General features: G+C 54.5%; 5 protein-coding genes across 5 annotated transcripts; 3 read left to right on the top strand and 2 right to left on the bottom strand.

The window, feature by feature from the left end:
• Window positions 1–4,937: 4,937 nt before the first annotated feature.
• CDEST_12662 (Putative Cell wall mannoprotein) lies at window positions 4,938–5,965 on the top strand (the record flags this gene model as incomplete). The annotated part of the gene is made up of 2 exons (XM_062928818.1): window positions 4,938–5,279; window positions 5,339–5,965. 2 exons carry the CDS (start codon window positions 4,938–4,940, stop codon window positions 5,963–5,965), a joined length of 969 nt encoding a protein of 322 aa, XP_062784869.1.
• Window positions 5,966–7,460: 1,495 nt separating this feature from the next.
• Window positions 7,461–9,240, bottom strand: CDEST_12661 (Putative heterokaryon incompatibility). The gene is made up of 2 exons (XM_062928817.1): window positions 8,369–9,240; window positions 7,461–8,297 (listed from the first exon to the last, which is right to left on the bottom strand). The coding sequence occupies exons 1-2, from the start codon at window positions 9,229–9,231 to the stop codon at window positions 7,520–7,522; spliced, it is 1,641 nt and encodes a 546-aa protein (XP_062784868.1). The 5' UTR covers window positions 9,232–9,240; the 3' UTR covers window positions 7,461–7,519.
• A 1-nt stretch (window position 9,241) lies between these two features.
• On the bottom strand, window positions 9,242–12,268 carry CDEST_12660 (Putative protein kinase; the record flags this gene model as incomplete). The annotated part of the gene is made up of 4 exons (XM_062928816.1): window positions 9,242–9,625; window positions 9,971–10,072; window positions 10,136–11,392; window positions 11,468–12,268. 4 exons carry the CDS (start codon window positions 12,266–12,268, stop codon window positions 9,245–9,247), a joined length of 2,541 nt encoding a protein of 846 aa, XP_062784867.1. The 3' UTR covers window positions 9,242–9,244.
• Window positions 12,269–13,124: 856 nt separating this feature from the next.
• On the top strand, window positions 13,125–14,970 carry CDEST_12659 (Putative protein kinase). Its single transcript, XM_062928815.1, has one exon. It carries the CDS (start codon window positions 13,244–13,246, stop codon window positions 14,846–14,848), a length of 1,605 nt encoding a protein of 534 aa, XP_062784866.1. The 5' UTR covers window positions 13,125–13,243; the 3' UTR covers window positions 14,849–14,970.
• A 245-nt stretch (window positions 14,971–15,215) lies between these two features.
• CDEST_12658 (Putative lanthionine synthetase C, six-hairpin glycosidase-like superfamily) lies at window positions 15,216–16,669 on the top strand. The gene is made up of 3 exons (XM_062928814.1): window positions 15,216–15,852; window positions 15,915–16,360; window positions 16,433–16,669. The coding sequence occupies exons 1-3, from the start codon at window positions 15,364–15,366 to the stop codon at window positions 16,641–16,643; spliced, it is 1,146 nt and encodes a 381-aa protein (XP_062784865.1). The 5' UTR covers window positions 15,216–15,363; the 3' UTR covers window positions 16,644–16,669.
• Window positions 16,670–18,397: the final 1,728 nt, after the last annotated feature.

Raw genomic sequence — 18,397 nt, 5'->3', positions numbered from 1 at the left:
GCTGGGCTGAGCTGATCGACATTATACTGGTCCAGGAACCCTGGATAGGCTATGTTGACAAAATGCAAATCAACACACACCCAGGGTTCGATTCCTACGTCCCAGTGGATTCCTGGAAGGACAGGGAGACCAGACCTAGGGTAATGACCTACATACGGAAAGGGAGGAAGTGGAAGGCCCAGCAGCAGAGGCCCGCACAGACAAGGGACATCTTATGGATCACAGTTAACAACGAAATTACTGTGGTTAACGTATACAGGCAACCAGGAGATCCCCACAGTCACACGACCACAACCCTCCTAGGATACAGGCCGCCAGAAAGAGTCCTTGTGGCAGGGGACGTGAACGCTCATCACTACTCCTGGGAGCCCGGATCGAGGAACAGGAATAGGGGGGACGACATAGCAGACTGGGCAGATGGCCACGGCCTGTCTTTCATCGGCGAGACAGGGACTGCGACCCATGCCCAAGGCCATGTACTTGACCTTACCTTCTCGAACATTCCGCTCGCACACGCAGTGGTCAGCCCACACCTTCACCCAGGGGCCGATCATCAAGCAATTGTCTCAACAATCCCGCTTCATAGGCACCGACAACAACAGACAGATCAACCACGGTCACTATCAGTCCCAGACTCGGCCCTACCCCGGTTTAGAGACCTGATCAGAGCAGGAGTCTTAGTCTTACCTACCCTCCAGAACGCACCTACCCCTGCCGAGTTGGACACCCAAGCGGAACGACTAGTCGACCTTCTCTCCACGGCTGTCCAGGCTGTAGGAAAGAATCGAGGAAAGCATGGGAAGGGGGCCCCTTGGTGGACACAAGAGTGCGCAGAAGCCCACCGAACGTACCGCGAGGCCTGCTGCCGACAAGCCCAAGAACTAGAGCAGACCCCACGTCTCGCTACCCTCGAAGAGCAGAAGGTCTTCTTGAGTACAGTCAGGAAAGCTAAGCGGGCCTACTGGGCTGCTAAGATCGAAGGAGTTACCTCGGACCAAGAACTCTACAAGATTATGGGCTGGCGAAAGGCTAGCCTAGGGCTCAAAGCCCCCCCTCTGGTAGTGGAGGGCCAGACGATCAACGACACTCAGGCTAAGGCCCAGGCACTCCGAAGAGCCCTCCTACAGAGGTTCAGTGCACAGGATGACCTGCCCGGAGACCCGTTCGACGTCCCTACGGTCTCTCGACGACGGATACCCTGGCATGATGCCATCAGTAAAGAAGAGCTGAGGGAGGCTACCCTGACAAAGACCACGACCCCTGGCATCGACGGGATCACAACACGGCTGCTTCAGGCTTGCTGGAACCTTGTATCCGAGCCTGTCAGACAACTGTTCCAGGCCTGCATACAGACGGGTTACTTCCCCCAGCCTTTCCGCAGAGCAGAGGTCGCTATGATCCAGAAAGTAGGGAAAGCAGACTTCTCAAAAGCCGGATCTTGGCGGCCAATAGCCCTGCTATCTTGTCTTGGGAAAGGTCTCGAGAGGCTGATAGCCAGAAGAATGTCCTACCTTACCATCCTAGAAGGGGTGACCAGCCCACAACAAATAGGGGCTCTACTTGGCAGGTCAGCGGTTGACCTAACCACCTGCCTCGCCCACGACATCGAAATGGCCCTTGACAAAGGGCTCACAGCTACATTGGTGACGATGGACGTCCAAGGGGCTTTTGACTCTGTCCTTCGGAACCGGCTGATTGTCCGGCTACGCCAACAAGGCTGGCCTCACAGCCTGGCCAAACTGATATTCCACTTTGCTTCAAACCGAACAGCCAGAGTCAGGCTGGAGGACGCAACAACAGAGGACTTCCCCCTGGCTTGCGGGCTGCCCCAGGGCTCCCCGCTGTCTCCTATTCTCTTCCTGCTTTACATCGCAGACATCTTAGCAGAAGACCCGAAGCTTCGGTTCGGGTACGCAGACGACATCGGCCTTCTGGCTATGGGCCCTTCCCTTGAGAGTAATGCTGCGAGCCTCGGCCAAGAGATCACACGTATCCTCGACTGGGGAACGGAGAACAAGGTCGCTTTTGACCCAAAGAAGTCCGAGGCTATCCACTTCACAAGGAAACATAATCAGCAAAGAGATCTGCCAGAGATCAAGGCGAGACACCTTAGAATCGTAGCATCAACGAAGCCCATACGTTGGCTAGGGGTCTGGTTCGACAAGAGGCTTTCTTTCCGACACCATGTTGAAACAAAGCTGGCTGCGGCGACGAAGGCGGCCCAACATCTTAGACACCTGACAAACACAAAAGGCGGGCTCCCAGCCGCTGCTGTACGCAAGGCTGTGATCTCCTGCGTCCTGCCAATCGCCCTCTACGGGGCTGAGACCTGGTATGGAGGCATGACCAAGCCAGCCCCTGGCAGAGCCATCGATAGCGGCCGCAATGTTTCTCTCCCGATAGATGAAGTCACTACAGGCCAGAAGGGTCTTGCAATCAAGCTCGAAAGGGTCATCACGACGGCAGCAAGGGCTATCCTGCCGGCCTGGAAAACAACCCCAACGCGCAGCCTCCTTAGGGATGCTGGACTACCACCAAGCAAGGTGGCTCTAGAAGGAGTCCGCCTACGCTTTGCAGCACGTCTAAAGAAGGTCGATCTACAACACCCTCTTGTCCCGAGGCTCTCCCAACGAGGGCGGCAGCAGACGAAGCTCCAACGGACTGCAGACCTTGCACCAAAATGCCCGAGACCAGCACTCATCCAACCGCAGCACCTCCCAGGCTCACAAGACCTCATAGTCCTGCAGACTAAGAAAGAAGCAGCCAAAGCTTTCCAGGCCTGGCTAAAGACCGTACCAGACAGCCACATGGTTGTCTTTTCCGATGGCTCCAAAGCGACGAACGGAGCCACAGGATATGGGTTTGTCATCTACCGCAGCAACAGGCGCGTGGCCCAGGGCTGCGGCCGACTCGGTCTAGCAGAGGTGTTCGACGCTGAGGCTGAAGGGGCGAGGATAGGACTCCGGCGGGCCCTCTTAACCTCCCAAGGCCAACCCATACACATCTGCATCGACAACACCAGTGTCATCCAAGGAATACGGGGCGAGGCCCCAGACACCTCGCAAGCAGCGGTTCTCGAGATCCAAGCTGCTGCTAGGATATACAACATCCACACCCACTGGGCGCCAGGGCACGAGGGGATTAAGGGCAACGAAGAGGCGGACCGGCTAGCCAAGGAGGGCACAGCGCTGCCAGTCCCGCTAGGCCAACTAGCTACACTCTCCGGGATCAAGAGGCTTGGTAGAGAACGATTGCGAAACCAGTACAGACAGTGGTGGGGTAAAGAGGCGACAGAACGCTACACCCAGCTTGGACTGAGCTTACACTTCTCCTGCCCTCCCGAACTCGCCCTACCACGGAGCACCCTTCACCACCTCTTAGCGGCCCGGTCGGGCCACGGGGACTTTGAACACTATCACCGACGCTTTAACCACACCGAAGCTTTGCTAACCTGCTCCTGCGGGGAGGCAAAGGAAGTAGATCATCTGGTCTACTGCCCAGCGACCCTGGCGAGGAGGCAGCAGTGGCCCACCCTCTACCCAACTGGTCCGCTCGACCCCATAGGACCTATGGGGTCTCTTGAACGATACTTCAAGGGACTAATGACTGACCCAAAAGGCTTTGAGGCCTTCCTGCACGTGACAAACTTCTTCCGGAAGATCTGTCCACGCTACTAGGGAACGGGCTTCGGCACGGGATCTAGACAGCCAACTCAACCCCTAAAGGGAAATAGACGGGAAGCAATGAAACTGGGGAACCAGCGGGAACCAGGGACAGATAGAAGGCATAGTAGCCATCAGGCAGGATTTGGAGGACGAAAGGAAGGGCGATGTATGAAGTACATAGTCCTAGCCCACGGCTCTCCACGCCACATACCCTTCGGGAGGTCTGCGACAAGGGTTCCAACCTTGCCGCCATGGCGTTAAATACAACAACAACAACAACAACAGTGTATATCTGCAGTCAACCACAAAAGCAGACAAGGATTAGGTAAGACTCCCATGACAAGCCGCTGCTTCGATTTTTACCCGGTAAGGTTGCAGTCATCTGTACTGATATGATCGGGGACGAGGCCGTCTGCGAAGGGTTTCCAAATAAAGCCGATTGGAACCCAGAATCTTATTTTCCACGCTTCATCACTCATTGATACCGGCTTTCCTTTTCATCCTCTCTCTTGATCTAAGTGAGCATTTCTCATCTTAGCATAGGACGTCTCTTTATAACCTATCACTTACTGGTAAACATGTTCTCTTGCTAGACGATAAAGATGGCGTACACACCACTTCCATCCGGTCTCGGTCCTGAAGGTCACGACGTTGAAAGCTCGCCAATCCTCATCTCGTGCTGATATCCAGGACATGCCTGCAAATTCCAGGGGAAGTACAGATAGCTTGTTAGCGAGGATGCGAATTTGATGGGTTGGTCGTGCACGTCCAACGCACCGCCCCTTGATGCACATAGCTAGGTTTCCCTCCTCTCCATCATCTCGCAGTCTGTAATCCATTGTCTTTCGTACTTTGTTTCTTGCAGGAGGAAACACCAGAAGGCCGCACAGACTACAGACCACCGGCTAGAAGTATCCTTCACACCCTCTCGACGATTCCCCAACCTGGCAGGCTGTCACAATGGCCAGTGACCAGCGGGCTTTACATGCCGTTTCATCCCATTTTCAACGTTTACCGGACCTCCGTGGTTGCCTTAAAAGGCGTTGGTTACTGTCAAGGTCAAGGACTCTCGTCGTCCACAGCTCTGTTGGTTTAAATATCCCTCGAACCCGACTGGATCCTCACGACCATTCATCAGGCTAGGGGGGGCGAGTTTGAACCGACGTCGCAAGATCTGAAGCACTCGACACCGAGCAAGCTTTGCCCAACGTGTCACTTGCACCCGGGCCATTTAGGCCCGGATAAAACCAACTCTTTGGGCGATGAGCCTGCATGGGACATCCCAAGTCTCAAAAGTCCATAGCATCGTTGTTTATAAGCTGTATTCCGTTTAGTCCCAGTCGGACACCCAGTTCTTCACCAGTCTGTTGTCACAAGTCTCCTTTTGGCGGTCGTGTCCTTCTGTTTACCTTCCCTCACTTCTCATCTTGCTTTCACTCGCTCTGGTCAGCGAAGCTAGTCGAGATGAGGGCCTTTTTTGTTCTAAGCTCTTTGGTGCTCAACGTCGCGCTTGCGGCGCCGTCGGGTGAGATCAGGAAGAGGGACGTAGTGACGATCCAGAACGCTATCGTCACAGTATCAACAGCAGCTTCAAATCTAGACGTTGCTATCAGGGTAAATCCTTTTTCGAGCTCCCACATCCTAAGAAATTCCCACTGACGTCTCCGTCTCAGACACTCAGCTCCGACCCAAGAAGCGCCGAGCCGCTTGTGCCGGCCGTGATGGAAATCGAGTTCGCCCTCACCCAAGCGCGCACCGACATCCTCCCGACGCAGTCGATCTCGATTGCCGAAGCCGTCAACCTGCAGACCGCTGCCGACACGCTGACCAAGAGCCTCAAGATCATGGTCATGTCCTCGATGCTCCAGCGCCAAGCCCTGGACCAGCTCGGCATGACGCCGATGCTCCTGATGTCCTTCATGAACCAGAACATGCTCTCCGCCGCGCTCAGCCAGGCAATCGTGTCCAAGGTCCCAGCCGAGGGAATCTCGAACGCAGCGTTCGCTCTCGGTGGAGCCAGAGGCGCAGTCAACATGGGGATCCTCTCGCTGAGCAATGCCCCGTTGATGATGCCGGCCAACATGACTCCGCCGCCGCCGCCGACGGCCCCTCAACAGCCGGCTCCTCCTCCTGCGCCAGAGAATCCTCAACAACCGCCTCCCCAGCAACCGCCTCCTCAACAGCCGGCTCCTCCAGCGGCTGGCGCAACAGCCACAGGACAGGGACAGGGACAAGCGGCACCGCAGGAAAATCCTGCTTCTTCAGTAATCACAGCAGATACGAACAAGACGGCAAGCTAAACTTCGGTGCGGCGGACTTGAGCCGAAGAGGATGCCGTGAGCAGGGAAACAAGTGGTGTGATCGTTGATGAAGAATCCTTTGGGGATTACGACGCTTTTGCCCATCTATCATTGTATATCTCTAATCTTCTTCGAATGGCCCACACAGTCTGGGCAGGGCTGGATATGGCAATGCTTGTGCTAAATACTTCAAATAATGTGATCAACGAGGCAGTCAAATAAATGAACCCACAAATTCACTATGAAAGAAATGTCTGCATTGTCAACTACTCCTGTAGATTCTCTGCTTTGGAAGGGGGGTGATCAATCAAGAACGGTCCGAACAGGACGAGCCTAAATCGGACGCAATCCCTCACGTAGATGATACAGCCACTGAGACATTGAGATGACTGAACAAAATACCAGGTCAAATTAAGATGACAAAATCATTCCATTGTGGGCTGAATTTGCGGTCCGTCAGCCGCCGAGGGAATAAAGCGATGCGGGTGTTAGGGAAGCCTCATGAGGAAAATGCCCCTGGCTCTCTTTTTGCAAATGTTCATCTACTTCATGACATGTACATCTGAGCACGGGAGTAGCATTTATCAATTCTTGTCTGGCTACACCATACTGCTGGTGTTACCCTTTCTCCAGTACCTTCAGCCTCCCTTCCGTGAAATCTCGGATCGCTCGTCAAACGACTCTTGCATGTCTTCAAGATCTTATCCACTACGCAAGAGCATTGAACCCCTCCGACGGGCTTCCAAGTGAATCGAGCAGATGATGGCTTTCAAGGCGGTCCCAGTCCCAGAGCACGTAGGCCCGTCCGTTTTTCTATTGGTGTTGATTGTCAAGAAAAGAAAACAGACAAATGGTCTGCGTAAGGATGATCCTAAAAACAATCCCTGCAAAGACTTTATGAGTTGTTGACGAGGCCTGGCCAAAGATATCCGCCGAGAAGCTCCAACCAACGGAACTGGCCAGTCATGTTGTTAACCTCCGGAAGAATATTTGTTGTGGCGCTTGAAATCTTGGATGATTATTTACTGGGTGCAGTACGTTGACTCTGCTTTTCTTACGACCTCGGCTGGTTCAACGGGTAATTTACTCTGTATTGCCTCTCATGGTGATTTTTGTGGTGAGCAAGCGCATGAATCAAGGGGCGTTTTGTTTACTATTGGTGTTGTGTTTGTATGAACTTTGGACAACCAAGGCCTTGAGCTGGGCAGAAGCCGATCAAGGCCTCATCTTATACCTCCTGTGTCAACCATAGAGGTTATTCCCAACTTTCTGAAAGTCATGGCTCACCTGAACTCTAGAGTTCATGGTGTTTATCAGGGAGTTGTTACAGAAGACAGTAACTGCTGGTTAAGCATGTGAGAAGAAAAAAAGATTTCTTCGCTGAATAGTCAGCCCGTTAGTTGCGGCCTGTAAAGGTCAAGCGCCGGCACCTAACGCAGGCAGCTGACTGCAGGAAAAGTATACTGTAATCACCTTGCCTGGAGTTGAGAGAAGACTGGACTAGAATTTTGGTAACTCTTGGCTCAGTAGTACAAGTAATGTTGTTCACGTCTTCTATACAATCCGGACCTCCAGCCCAGGTTGACCCGTCACAATCCAACTCCCGGGAATAGCCCCGACACCCACTCGCTCGTATGCGGCATCACCTTTGCCATGAGACTTTGGGGCAACGATAAGGACGTAGGACTCGGCCGCCACCTCCGACTTGCGCCTCCCGACCACGACGCACTTGAGCGCTACATCCCGCGGCCTCTCGCCTCCGTCGTAGACGATACGCCCGTCGTCACGAACAAGTTCAACAAAGTCTCTCGCCACCCCCACGAGCTCGGACTGGCCGCCGTCGGAGCTGGTGGAAAGCCAAGACCTGCCCGATCCGTTACGCGGGGGGTAGTACCAGGGCGATTTGATGTCGTCCGTCTCCCAGAGCACGGCATCGAACGGCAGGTCCATGAAGGTGATGGAGCCTTTGTACGCCATCCAAGACCAGGAGGGCACGAGGGACGAGCGGAGCCGCTGCTGCTGCTGCTGCTGCCGATGTGTAGGCGAGAAGTCGATTCTCTCCAAGGCCGTCTGCAGGTCGTCCGGGTCTCGCCGCCACAGCAGGCCCCGCCCAAAGTAGCGCTCGAAGACACCGTATCCCCCCTCCGTGTTGAAGGCGCGGACGAGACGCTGCTCCAGCCCGGCAATGGCGATGGGCCTGTCGCGGATGTCGGAGAACTGCAGCCGCGAGTAGCGCGTGTACAGCGACTCGTACAGCCGGATCTGGCCGCCTTTGGAAGAGCCGGTGGCCACGTTGGGGAATCTGGCATCGCCTAAGAACGCCGCCTGGCTGCTAGGAAAGGGGTCAGTCATGTAAGAACTTTGGTCCATCCAAGAGGTCCAATGGGGGTTCGACTTGCTCACTTTTTCATCCTTGTTAGTGTCTCGCAACGGATGCCCTCGCCGCACTCCCAGTATACCTGCCGGCTGGTGAAGTATATGGTCCGCCGCGCGAGGGCTCGCTCTTGCAAGACCCAGCCCCTTTTGCTCAACGCGCCCTCCACCACGTCGCTCTGGAAGTCGTCGATGGCTTCGCAGATATAGAACGGACTTTCCGAGGGCCTCGCGACCACAACTACCGTCCGGTCCGGCCTCTGCTTCAAAAAGCCATCCGACGTTCCAGTGGCGCTATTTGCGGCGATGACGCAAAGGGCAGAGCTGAAGACCGTCTCCATGTGCTGGGCCTCGTCCTCGAAATCGCCGTCCTCGCCCTGCACAATACACAAGGAGTCTATCCAAAGGTAGCGAACGTTGAGCTCCCGCGCGATCCTGATGGCGTCCTTGAAGGTGGCCGGAAGGCTGTCATCAGATATCCGGTTCATGTGGTCGTTGATGTTGTCCCGGGTGGTACAAAAGTGTTGGTGGAGAGCTCTGTCGCCCCATGGGTGTGACAGCGCGATGTATTCGAATCTGACGGGCTTACTAGGATCTTCGACTTGCTGGGAAGATCCTGTCTCGAGTAACCGTACCGTCTCCCACCCCTTTGGGCCGACGTCGATAAGTCTGGTTGGCGTCCTCGCAGGGTACGATCCAGGGTTGTTGTCCGAGCAGCACCTGGCGTGGTTCTCATCGCAGTCTTGGAGCCATTGGCGAAGGATCTCAACGTGTGTAGGGCTGCCGATGTCGGGCAGCTTGGGGAACCCGATTTGGATGTCTTTGGGCGGATTGGAAAGGCCACCTGAGTCTGGAACGGGTTGGCAAGTCATCACATGTATGTAGTTTTGCATGATGGGTTGCAAGCTAATCTGGGAGAGGAATTTGAATACCGTTCAAGGTGGTCCTGTAAATGGACAGGGCTGGTGCTTCTGAGCCCTGTATTGCGAGGACGGATCCGATACGACGAAACTCGACGGAATCCGTGGTGCCAAAACGCCGCCAGGAGTCGTGAAGAAGGCGGCAAAGCTCGCAGATGTTCCAATTGGCCTCCAAAGCGGACAGAGTGTCGCGTATGGCAAAGCCAACGACCCAGAAGTCCAGTCGTTGACAACGATTGCACAGAATGGAGGCATGCTCCGGGGTGACACTGGAGGATCCAGCATGGTTCCCCTCGAGCTGTAGGTGGCGATTAAAGATTTGGCCAGCGAAAGCGTTGTCTTCAACGAATTCCCACACGTCATTCAACTGTTCACCTCTCTTAGTCCAGCTGCACACATGGTGATGACTTGATATATGATGCCCACCTCCTAGCAAATACAGAGACACCCGTGAGCGTCAGCAAAGAGTCAAACCTCAGGTTCAGCTTATTCTTTCATGTGCTCACGTGCTACGCAACATTTTAGTGTCAGTAGCTGCCTCCCACACCTTTGGGACTGAAGCTTACCGTCTACATGTACATACGTAGGACACGGAATGGTTAGTGAGCTCGGTAAATGAGCATCAAGGGTTTCTCCTACATACTGTTACGAAGGTTGCTTGTGAGCATAGTCTGAACAGGGCATCATCGCTTGGAGGGTTGGTTCAGCTTACAGTCTGAGGGTCAATCACATTTCCCCGCGTCAACATTGGCTTCAAGAAAGAGTTTGGCGAGACGAAACGTACATTCTGAAGGACGCACTCTCCCATTAGGTTCTCTTTGGTCCGTGTGAGTGCGGGGCATAGCATGGAGGGAGGGAGGGAGGGAGGGTAACTGACCCGCGGGTTTAGAAGCGGTGCTGGTGATGGCGCTCTAGATCGAAGCGGCACGGGGCGGTGCTCGAGTGGAAGCCCTTCGTTAGGTAGCAAATGGGTACCGCTCCTGGCCGTTTCTCTGCTTCCAAATGGACGAGGAGGCAATATGCGTGCTCGGATCGGATCTGCGAGTATGTAGCTGGTGCGCTTTTCAAGGGAGTGTCTGGCATTCTCCAAGATGTTACCTAGTTCTTCCCTCAATTTGGAGGAATCGCAGCGACCCTGCGTTCTTCCTGGACCTGGCAAGTCAACCACCAAAAGTCTGGTCTTCAACAGCCTGAGGAGGTCTCCAAGCACCGTCGGGATGGCTTTGTTGCATTCGGGGTCGTTGTCCAGGATGTGATTCATCCAGTGTGAGAAGACATCGCCGACTCTCGCGGTGCCACCACGCCTGTCGGCGACAAAGTAGAGCGTCTCCAATGAATGGTCCTTGAAACGGTCCGCTTCTTTGTAGAATGCCAGGAGCGTGTCTCTGCCGTACAGGAGCCAGACGACGAACTCGAAGATAATGCAGCCCATCGACCAAATGTCGTACCGTCGTGACCTGGGCACGTTGCTTGAGATGATTACTTCGGGAGCCTCGTAGTGCTGCGTTGTAAACTTGGTGTTGGTCGGGTTGTCCCTGAGATGGGTGAAGAGCTGGTGCTGCTTCGCCAGTCCGAGGTCGGCGATCTTGAGGGTTCCGAGCCAGGTCGAGTTGCCGACCTTGAGGATGTTCTGAGGCTTCAAGTCGCCATGGCGCCAGTTCTCAGTGGCCGGAGGGCTCTCGGAAGCGTCTAGACCGTCAACCTCGATGGCGGGTATGCCGCTCCTGACAGGAGGGGCGAGGGTTCTTGCGCGGGCTCCCGCCTGCTGGATGAGACCTGTGTGTGTGCGAGTATTGGTGCCGTGTAGCCTGCAAAGCGCATCTGTCAGACCGTACAGCTGCTCCAGGACGGTGATGATACGGTCCCCAGTCAGCTTGTGGTCTTTGGCGGTTGGCTCACGTAACCAGAGCTGTTCGAGGTTGCCTCCGTCGGCCCACTCAAACATGATGTAGTACTCCTGGCCCCGGCTAAAGGCAGCCATGCGTTGGATCAGGTGCTTGTGGCTGATCGATCCGAGCTTGTCGACTGTTGTCGCTTCCTCTTCCCAGGCGTTTCGGGCATTCACTTTCGCCTCTGGGTCGTTTCTAAACTTCTTCACAGCAACGGGCACGACGATGGCGCCAGGTGGAAGTTCCTGTGTATGTCATGTCGTCGTAAGCGGGCAGCTCACCGGTGAGGCCATCAGATATAGGTTTCTCGGAAGACTTACAAATCCAAAATATTTCTGATGATCGACATGAAGCCCAGCCTTGAACACGTCGGAGAAGGCACCCCGTCCCGCATCTGTAAGGTGGAAGAAGGGTAGCCTGGAGGGGGCAGGTAGGCTTCGTTTGGCATCGCCCTTCTTGAAGACGGGGACAATGAAACCCCACTGTTCTGTGCAGAAGTTTTTGAGCTTGCGCTCATTCCATACTGTGTCGTGAAATGCATCCAATGGTTCAGGATGGTAACATTGCTTGGCGGTGCCCCTGACCCGGCATTTCGACTTGTAGTCAGTGATGTCGAAGGGGAGCATATCATCGGTGAACCTGCATTTCTGGAGTCTCTCCATGATGGGGAGTAAGTCCGAGACCCCGGGCTCCTCAAATGTCGACCAGATGGCCAAGAAAACTCTTGGAGCCTCGTCGTGGACGAAGTTGATCAGAGCTTGTGGAGCGTTAAGCCCTAGGAACTCAGCAAAGCGCCGATTCTTTACAAGACGGCGAAGCTGGCCCTCGGGAAGAAATGAGTCCTGTCCACTGCCTGCGGCAGGGACTATCATCATTCGGTTGACCTCGGTATAGAAACTCATGGCGCCGACGCCTAATCTGGCTGCGGATGGCTTGAATGTTGGAAATCCGAAGAAAAGATTTGACGCGGGCCACAAACAAGACATAGAGCTGGGAGTATTTAGAGCTGGAAAGCAGAGCGCAGCATCGGCCGTGTTGTTAAACGGTCGATGGAGCAGGGACACTGGGACGTGGAGCACTTCTCTGTCCACGGGGGGGGGGGGGAATAGTGGGATGTTCATGCACTTCCTGACATGCATCTGATGGGCTACGCGGCCAGCTCTTTCGCGCCCACGAAGGAGAGCATCTGCATTGTCTGCGGCTAAGCCTCAGACCGCAGGCTGCCGGTCATCGATGCTCCGCATCATGTACGGCTAGGCATGCCTATAACGAGAGAGGTGCTTGACTGAGCGAGCTTGGCGTGGAGACCGCATTGGGCGAGAAGTGAATCAAGGTGTGGTCATCCGTGCATTGAATAAATTCAAAAGGCGAGTCATAACTGAGCATCGCTGCGCCTGCTTCTTGGTTGGTTGCCTTATTGGCATTGCACCAGTAGTTGGCCTGGCATCTTATCATGCGGTCGTCAGACATGCAAGTGTCAAGATGAAGGTGGTGTCGTGATTGCAGTGGCTGCTGTCGTTCTGTATGCTTTAAAAGCTCCAGAGCCTTATCTTGCCCTCCCTCTTCCCGGACTGTGGGTGTGGGAAGTACATATCAAAGGAGGGGTAGTAACAGGGCAGGTTGTTGGGTATCTGGCTCCCTCCTCTTGGCCCGGGGGGAAGCTGAAGTAGTTCCCTGCAGAACGTGGCCTGGCAGACGCACACTCGAGAGACTACTTGCTGCAGGCTCGCGGCGTAAGAGCTTACGGATTGTCCAACAGCCACCCCCTCTCGCAAGTGACTGATGGGATGGTGAAGCAATACCGACACCACTTACATCCAGCGGTGCCTTATCCCACCTAACGCAGCCTCTGGTGTCCAGGCGAACCACAGCCGGAGCCTCATCTTGGAAGCCCTCCGAGAGGAGGGCCCGAGAGCCTCTTCATCAAGCCATCCCCTTCCATGTTCCCAGGAAGCCATGTTCATTCTATTTTCACACCACCGACGACTTTAGACGCCTGATTCTACGACATTTTCACAGTTTTGCAAGACACCAAGCTCAGATAACCAATTTCCAGTCATATAGCTCACGCGAGGCTGCGTCAGTTCTAAGCCGCAATGCCCCTATTTGATACCCTCGACGCTTCTTTAGTCGACAGCCCGTTCCGCGGCCCAAAGTTCGTACCGCTGAGCAGCTTAAAAACCATCATCACCAAAGCCAGTGTGGAGCAGGAGTTGTCCCCTATCACTCGACTTCGCAATCCTCAACTGTCTCGCAATATCGTTAAAAACGCCCGGAAGGTCTTTTCCATACTTGTCTTCATAGACAAGGCTTCTGCCATCAAAGAACTATACAGAGACGGGCTCACGGACGATCAGCTCCCTCTCTCAAGCAGGAAAGACGACGCTGGTCGTATTACCCCGTTCGCTGACCATGGAAAGAAAACATTTGCTTCCTTCGGGAGCTGGAAGACCGTGTCCATCAAATCATTTCTCGACAAGCAGTGGCTCTTGTTATCACCCGTATTTGACAAGACTGGGAGGCATTTTGATCTCAACCCCGCTTGTGCCTTACCAATGTTCCAAGAGACATTAGAGGTGGCCACTGGCCCCTACAACGCCGTACACCAAGGTTGGATCCATCCTGCCCACCAGCGAGTGTCCAAAGTGAGTGACGTACTTTTGCTCCGAGGAGGTGGAACAGCACTAATAGAGTTGTTAACGAATCAGCATTGCGGAGAAAATGGGCTTAGAGTCGCCCTCAAGGAGTTCAGGGGGGAATTTAACATAGCCAAGTCCAACTTTGAAAAGGAATGGGAGAATCTGAGTCACATCCAACAGCACAACCACCCGCACCTCATCAAGCATATCGCAACCTGGCAAGCCGGGAACAAGTTCTTCGTCATGTTCGAATGGGCCGACGGCGGAAGCCTCTGGGACTTTTGGGAGCGCGAGAAGCCCGGGGCGCCGAGCCAAGAGGTCGTCTTGTGGTCGTTGCGTCAGATCCGCGGCCTCGTCAGCGCCCTCGAGGCTCTGCACAGCCTCAACTGCCGCCACGGCGATCTCAAACCCGAAAACATCCTCCATTTTAGAGACCGCGGCGAGAAGCCCGAAAGCAGCAGTGGACGAGGCATCCTGGTGATGGCAGACGTCGGCGTTTCTCGAGTCCACAAGCAGATGACGCACCTCAGAACCGGTCCGACCACCACCAGGGCCACGACGATATCGTACCAGGCCCCCGAGACCGACACGGACCCATTGGTTGCGAGGTCCCGCGCCTATGATGCGTGGTCGATTGGTTGTATCTTGTTGGAGCATATCGTCTGGCTGCTGTACGGCCCTCAAGGCATTGAGGGCTTTAGGAAACGCAGAGAGAGCAAGGCGTTTGACGGAACCTACCGCAGTGCCAATTTCTACAGCCTGACGATTAGCCATCTGGAGAGGAGGGCCGAGATCCACCATGCCGTGGAAGATGCAATGGACGCCCTTCAACGGGATCCCCGTTGTCAGGCGGGTACGGCTTTGGGCGACCTCCTCAAGCTGATCCGGGAAGGCCTTCTGAAGATCGACCCGCAAGACCGGTTCACAGCTCCCGAAATTCAGGATGTTGTGGAAAGGATTGTTCGGGACGCCAGGCCAGATTCTCTGTACTTGCTCAACACGTCAAATCGGCCCTCACCGGTTCCGTCGATATTCAGATATGTTAGTCCTCCTGTTTCTTAGATGGATGGTTTCAACAGAGAGATATGCTACTTCTTTTTTTGGTCCTGCGATGGCACGAACCATACTTTCTCGGCATTTTACAATCCTTGGCTTTGGTGACGTTTGAGACCATGGCAATTTCGTACCACCGGACGAGATGCGCGAAATTGAAACGATGTGTACAAGCTCAAGTTTCAATCACGTCAGCCTAAGATTAAGTAGCAAGGGGGCTGTCTCCAAACAAGCCATCACATTGACAGTTTATGGCAACTCCATCGGTGAACATGCGGAAGCTATTGTACCGAATCCTCCGTACTCAGTATTTAGTCATCATTGCCAGTAAGACTACCCCGCAGCCACAACTGCTATGAGTGCGTCATCTTCGTATCAACAGCTACTTGAACTGTTGACAACATAAGCTTCATTCGGCAAGCTGCGAAATAAAGCCATATTGCTCCGAGAAAGCCCAAGACAGCTCCTCTTTAACATCGCAGAATTCATTGACGACAAGCTGTCCATCCCCTCCAGCAATAAATATGCCGTTATCCGCGCCGCCAGAGCCGCGCTTCATCCAGAGCCCCAAGTTCCCTCGGGATTACCTCTCTGTCGCTGAGACTCCAGAGGTCCGGGTGCAGGACGCGTTAGAACACGCCATTGACGATGCCCCCCTCCGAGAGTCTTACACACACGAGGAATGCGGTGGTTTCTTCCGCGGCCCAACGGCTCTGGCGTACTTGCTACTCAGGATCCACGCTGTGTATCCCGAGATGAAGATTTCCGGTCGATCCCTACAGCAATGGGCTGCCTCGTACATGGGCGCCAAGCGCACAGGCGGCGATCGTGCTCCATGCGGCCTTGCGTGCGAGAGTGCTGCGTACTGCGCTGTGGAAACCATGTTGGACGAGACAAAAGCGCCAAGGTTTCGCGAAGTGCTGGAGAGGCTTGTTGACGGGGACGAACATCCCCATGAGATTCTCTTTGGGTTTGCCGGAATACTGTACATGATCCGCGCTGTAGAATCCTGGGTGAGTTCCCCGGATGATTTACAAGTTGACGGCGTAAAAAACGAGCTGACCAAGCCCGTCAGAGACCGGAATCGGTCTCTCTGTTGGCGACCGTCAAAGCCCGTATTATCGAAAAGATGCTCGGCGCAGGGCCGGGTTGGACATGGCGTGGGAAGCGCTACACCGGCGCCGTGCACGGCGACATCGGCATCTTGACTCAACTCCTTTTGACTGATCCAAAGCTGGCAGCCAACTCAATGGTGCGCGGGTCACTACAGCGGATGCTAAGCTTGCAGCAGCCAAGCGGAAACTGGCCGACGGAAGACAGCGACCGTGTCTACTGCGAGCTCGTGCAGTTTTGCCACGGCGCACCTGGTTTCGTTTCCTCGCTTGTGCACATTGAGCGGCTGTTTCCCGACATGAAGGAGCAAATCGGACAAGCCATCGAGTTGGGCAGGGAATGCATCTGGCGCGAGGGGCTGTTGCGGAAACTCCCTTGCCTGTGTCACGGTGTTCTAGGCAACTCCCTGTAAGTGGTTTCTCTTCTGCTGCGTCTGGACCCTTGATTCGACTCTCACTTACCCGGCCCAACATCCCGTAGGGCGCTCCCCTTGGGCCCGCAACGGGACCATTTCCTGGCCTGGTCGTTGCCGTCCAAAGTCGAACAAGAACGCCAACAGGACGGGTCAGTTTTCGTGCCCGAGGACGGTGGGCGCATGTCCATTTGGTTCGACTACTGGCCAAGTGTAGCCTGGACGTGGACAGTTTGTGCGGTGGACAATCCAGGATTTCTCTTGTACAGTGATGTGTAGTCTTTGGACTGCATGTAGATACCAACACAATCTTTATTAGACTCTTCTGGCTAGAACACTACCAGGAATCAGTGGTTCATTGAGTCGCTTGTTGAACATGATTTCTCTGGCTTTCAGCGCCTACGCTGTTGCCCTCAACCGAAATTCCTAAAAAAAAACTCACAAACGTGGACGGCCAACTGTTTGGAATGGACAGACGATGACTCTCTGAGTAGCGTTGGTGACATATTGTCTCTCCAATTCTTCAACGTTCCAGACAAGGATTCTTTCCAGGGCTCCGGGTTCTATCTATGTACTACGACACCTGGTAATCATTTGCCAGCACAATCGATACTAGATGGATTAATGGAGGGGGTCTCGGCCGCTTGACGTCAGCTAGGGCATTGAATATGTCGCGTAGAAAGGCAAAACGTAATATTTGTGCTGCCTCAAGGGATTGTTACTAGGTTGGTGTTATGATCATGATTTAACCGAACGGTCCATCTATGGGTATGAAAAGAAGCGTTCGTTCAATCACCAACCTGGTGTAATCTCTTCTTGATACCAGCACACATTAAGTCGACGTCGGGATTACATTTGTTGAATTCTGTTTCGTTGTTTCTCGAACCGACCATGGGGGGGGGGGGGGGTTGTAACATAATAGCGAGCAAAAAACCCGCCCCCTTTGCCGGTGACATTTACCTTGTAGTAGCATACGGTAGTTCCCATAAGGCTATGCAACTCCACCGAGTGTTCAGGAGAAAGACAAGGGGGGTTTTCAGGCCAAGTCTGCCGGCGGGACGCGCGGGCGACGAGCATACCTGGCACGATGCTGGCCGGCCACTTGGCTCAGTCGACCAAACGGGGGCGTTAGCGCAACGGCAACGTGTGCCGCGACAAGACCTTGTCATATGGACTATTTACGGATGACGGCAACGCGATCAGCCGTCCTGGGGCGGGCCTCTGTCGTCGGCTGCCTCAGCATGTCTGGGTCTGTTTGCCTCTCCCCCGGTGGCGTCGGCCATCATTACGTGGAAATTTCTGGAGACGTGATTCGGGGTGCGGAGGCTCGGCTTTTTCTTTCTTTCTTTTCGGTTGTGAAGGATGAGAGGGCTTCTTGAAATAAGCACCCGTTTTGTCTGGAACGCAAGTGGCCAGGCCGTTGGCCAATACGGAGGAATGCGTAGGAGAGAAAAATAAGATTGACCCGCTAGCCCGCAGCATTCCTCCGGCCAGGCCAGGAACAGCGCCGCTTCAGCATGAAGGGACGCCTGCGTTACGCACACATTCGTTGTCAGCAAGTTGTTTAGTTGCCATACTATACCAACATCGTGTCCCGGTAAGGGCGGGCCTCTTCAACGAGGCCAGCCAGACCAGTCGTGCCTCTGCCAGATTCGGCAGTTCGTTACGCCAATGAGCTCAGAGTGCCATTCGGGATAGCCTATTTCGAAACTGCAGGGTGGTTACTCTTAATTTCAGCCCTCCTGGCCCTTCTGGCCCCCCCCCTGGCGTGCATGAGTCGTGAGCTGGGGCTGGTGTCTGCACTGCGGAGCGTCCCGAATGCTTGAAGTAAGTTTTGAACATACACACAGCAGTGGGCGTCATTCATATTTCTCGAATTCGATGCCATTGGAGTGGTTGTGTCGTCGTGGCACTGAAGTGGCGAGCCAAGCAGTCTTATATCGGCCATCGGCACTGAGATCTGACGTGTCTCACTTTGCGTGGCCGACGCGTCCCTTGAATGCCTTGACAACTCTTGGGAGCTTCTCGGCGCG

Source organism: Colletotrichum destructivum, chromosome 8 (genome assembly GCF_034447905.1).
Source record: "Colletotrichum destructivum chromosome 8, complete sequence".
Classification (NCBI taxonomy): Eukaryota; Fungi; Ascomycota; class Sordariomycetes; order Glomerellales; family Glomerellaceae; genus Colletotrichum; species Colletotrichum destructivum.
The sequence above is the reverse complement of the archived record's forward strand: the minus strand, read 5'-3'. Positions and strand labels throughout refer to the sequence as shown.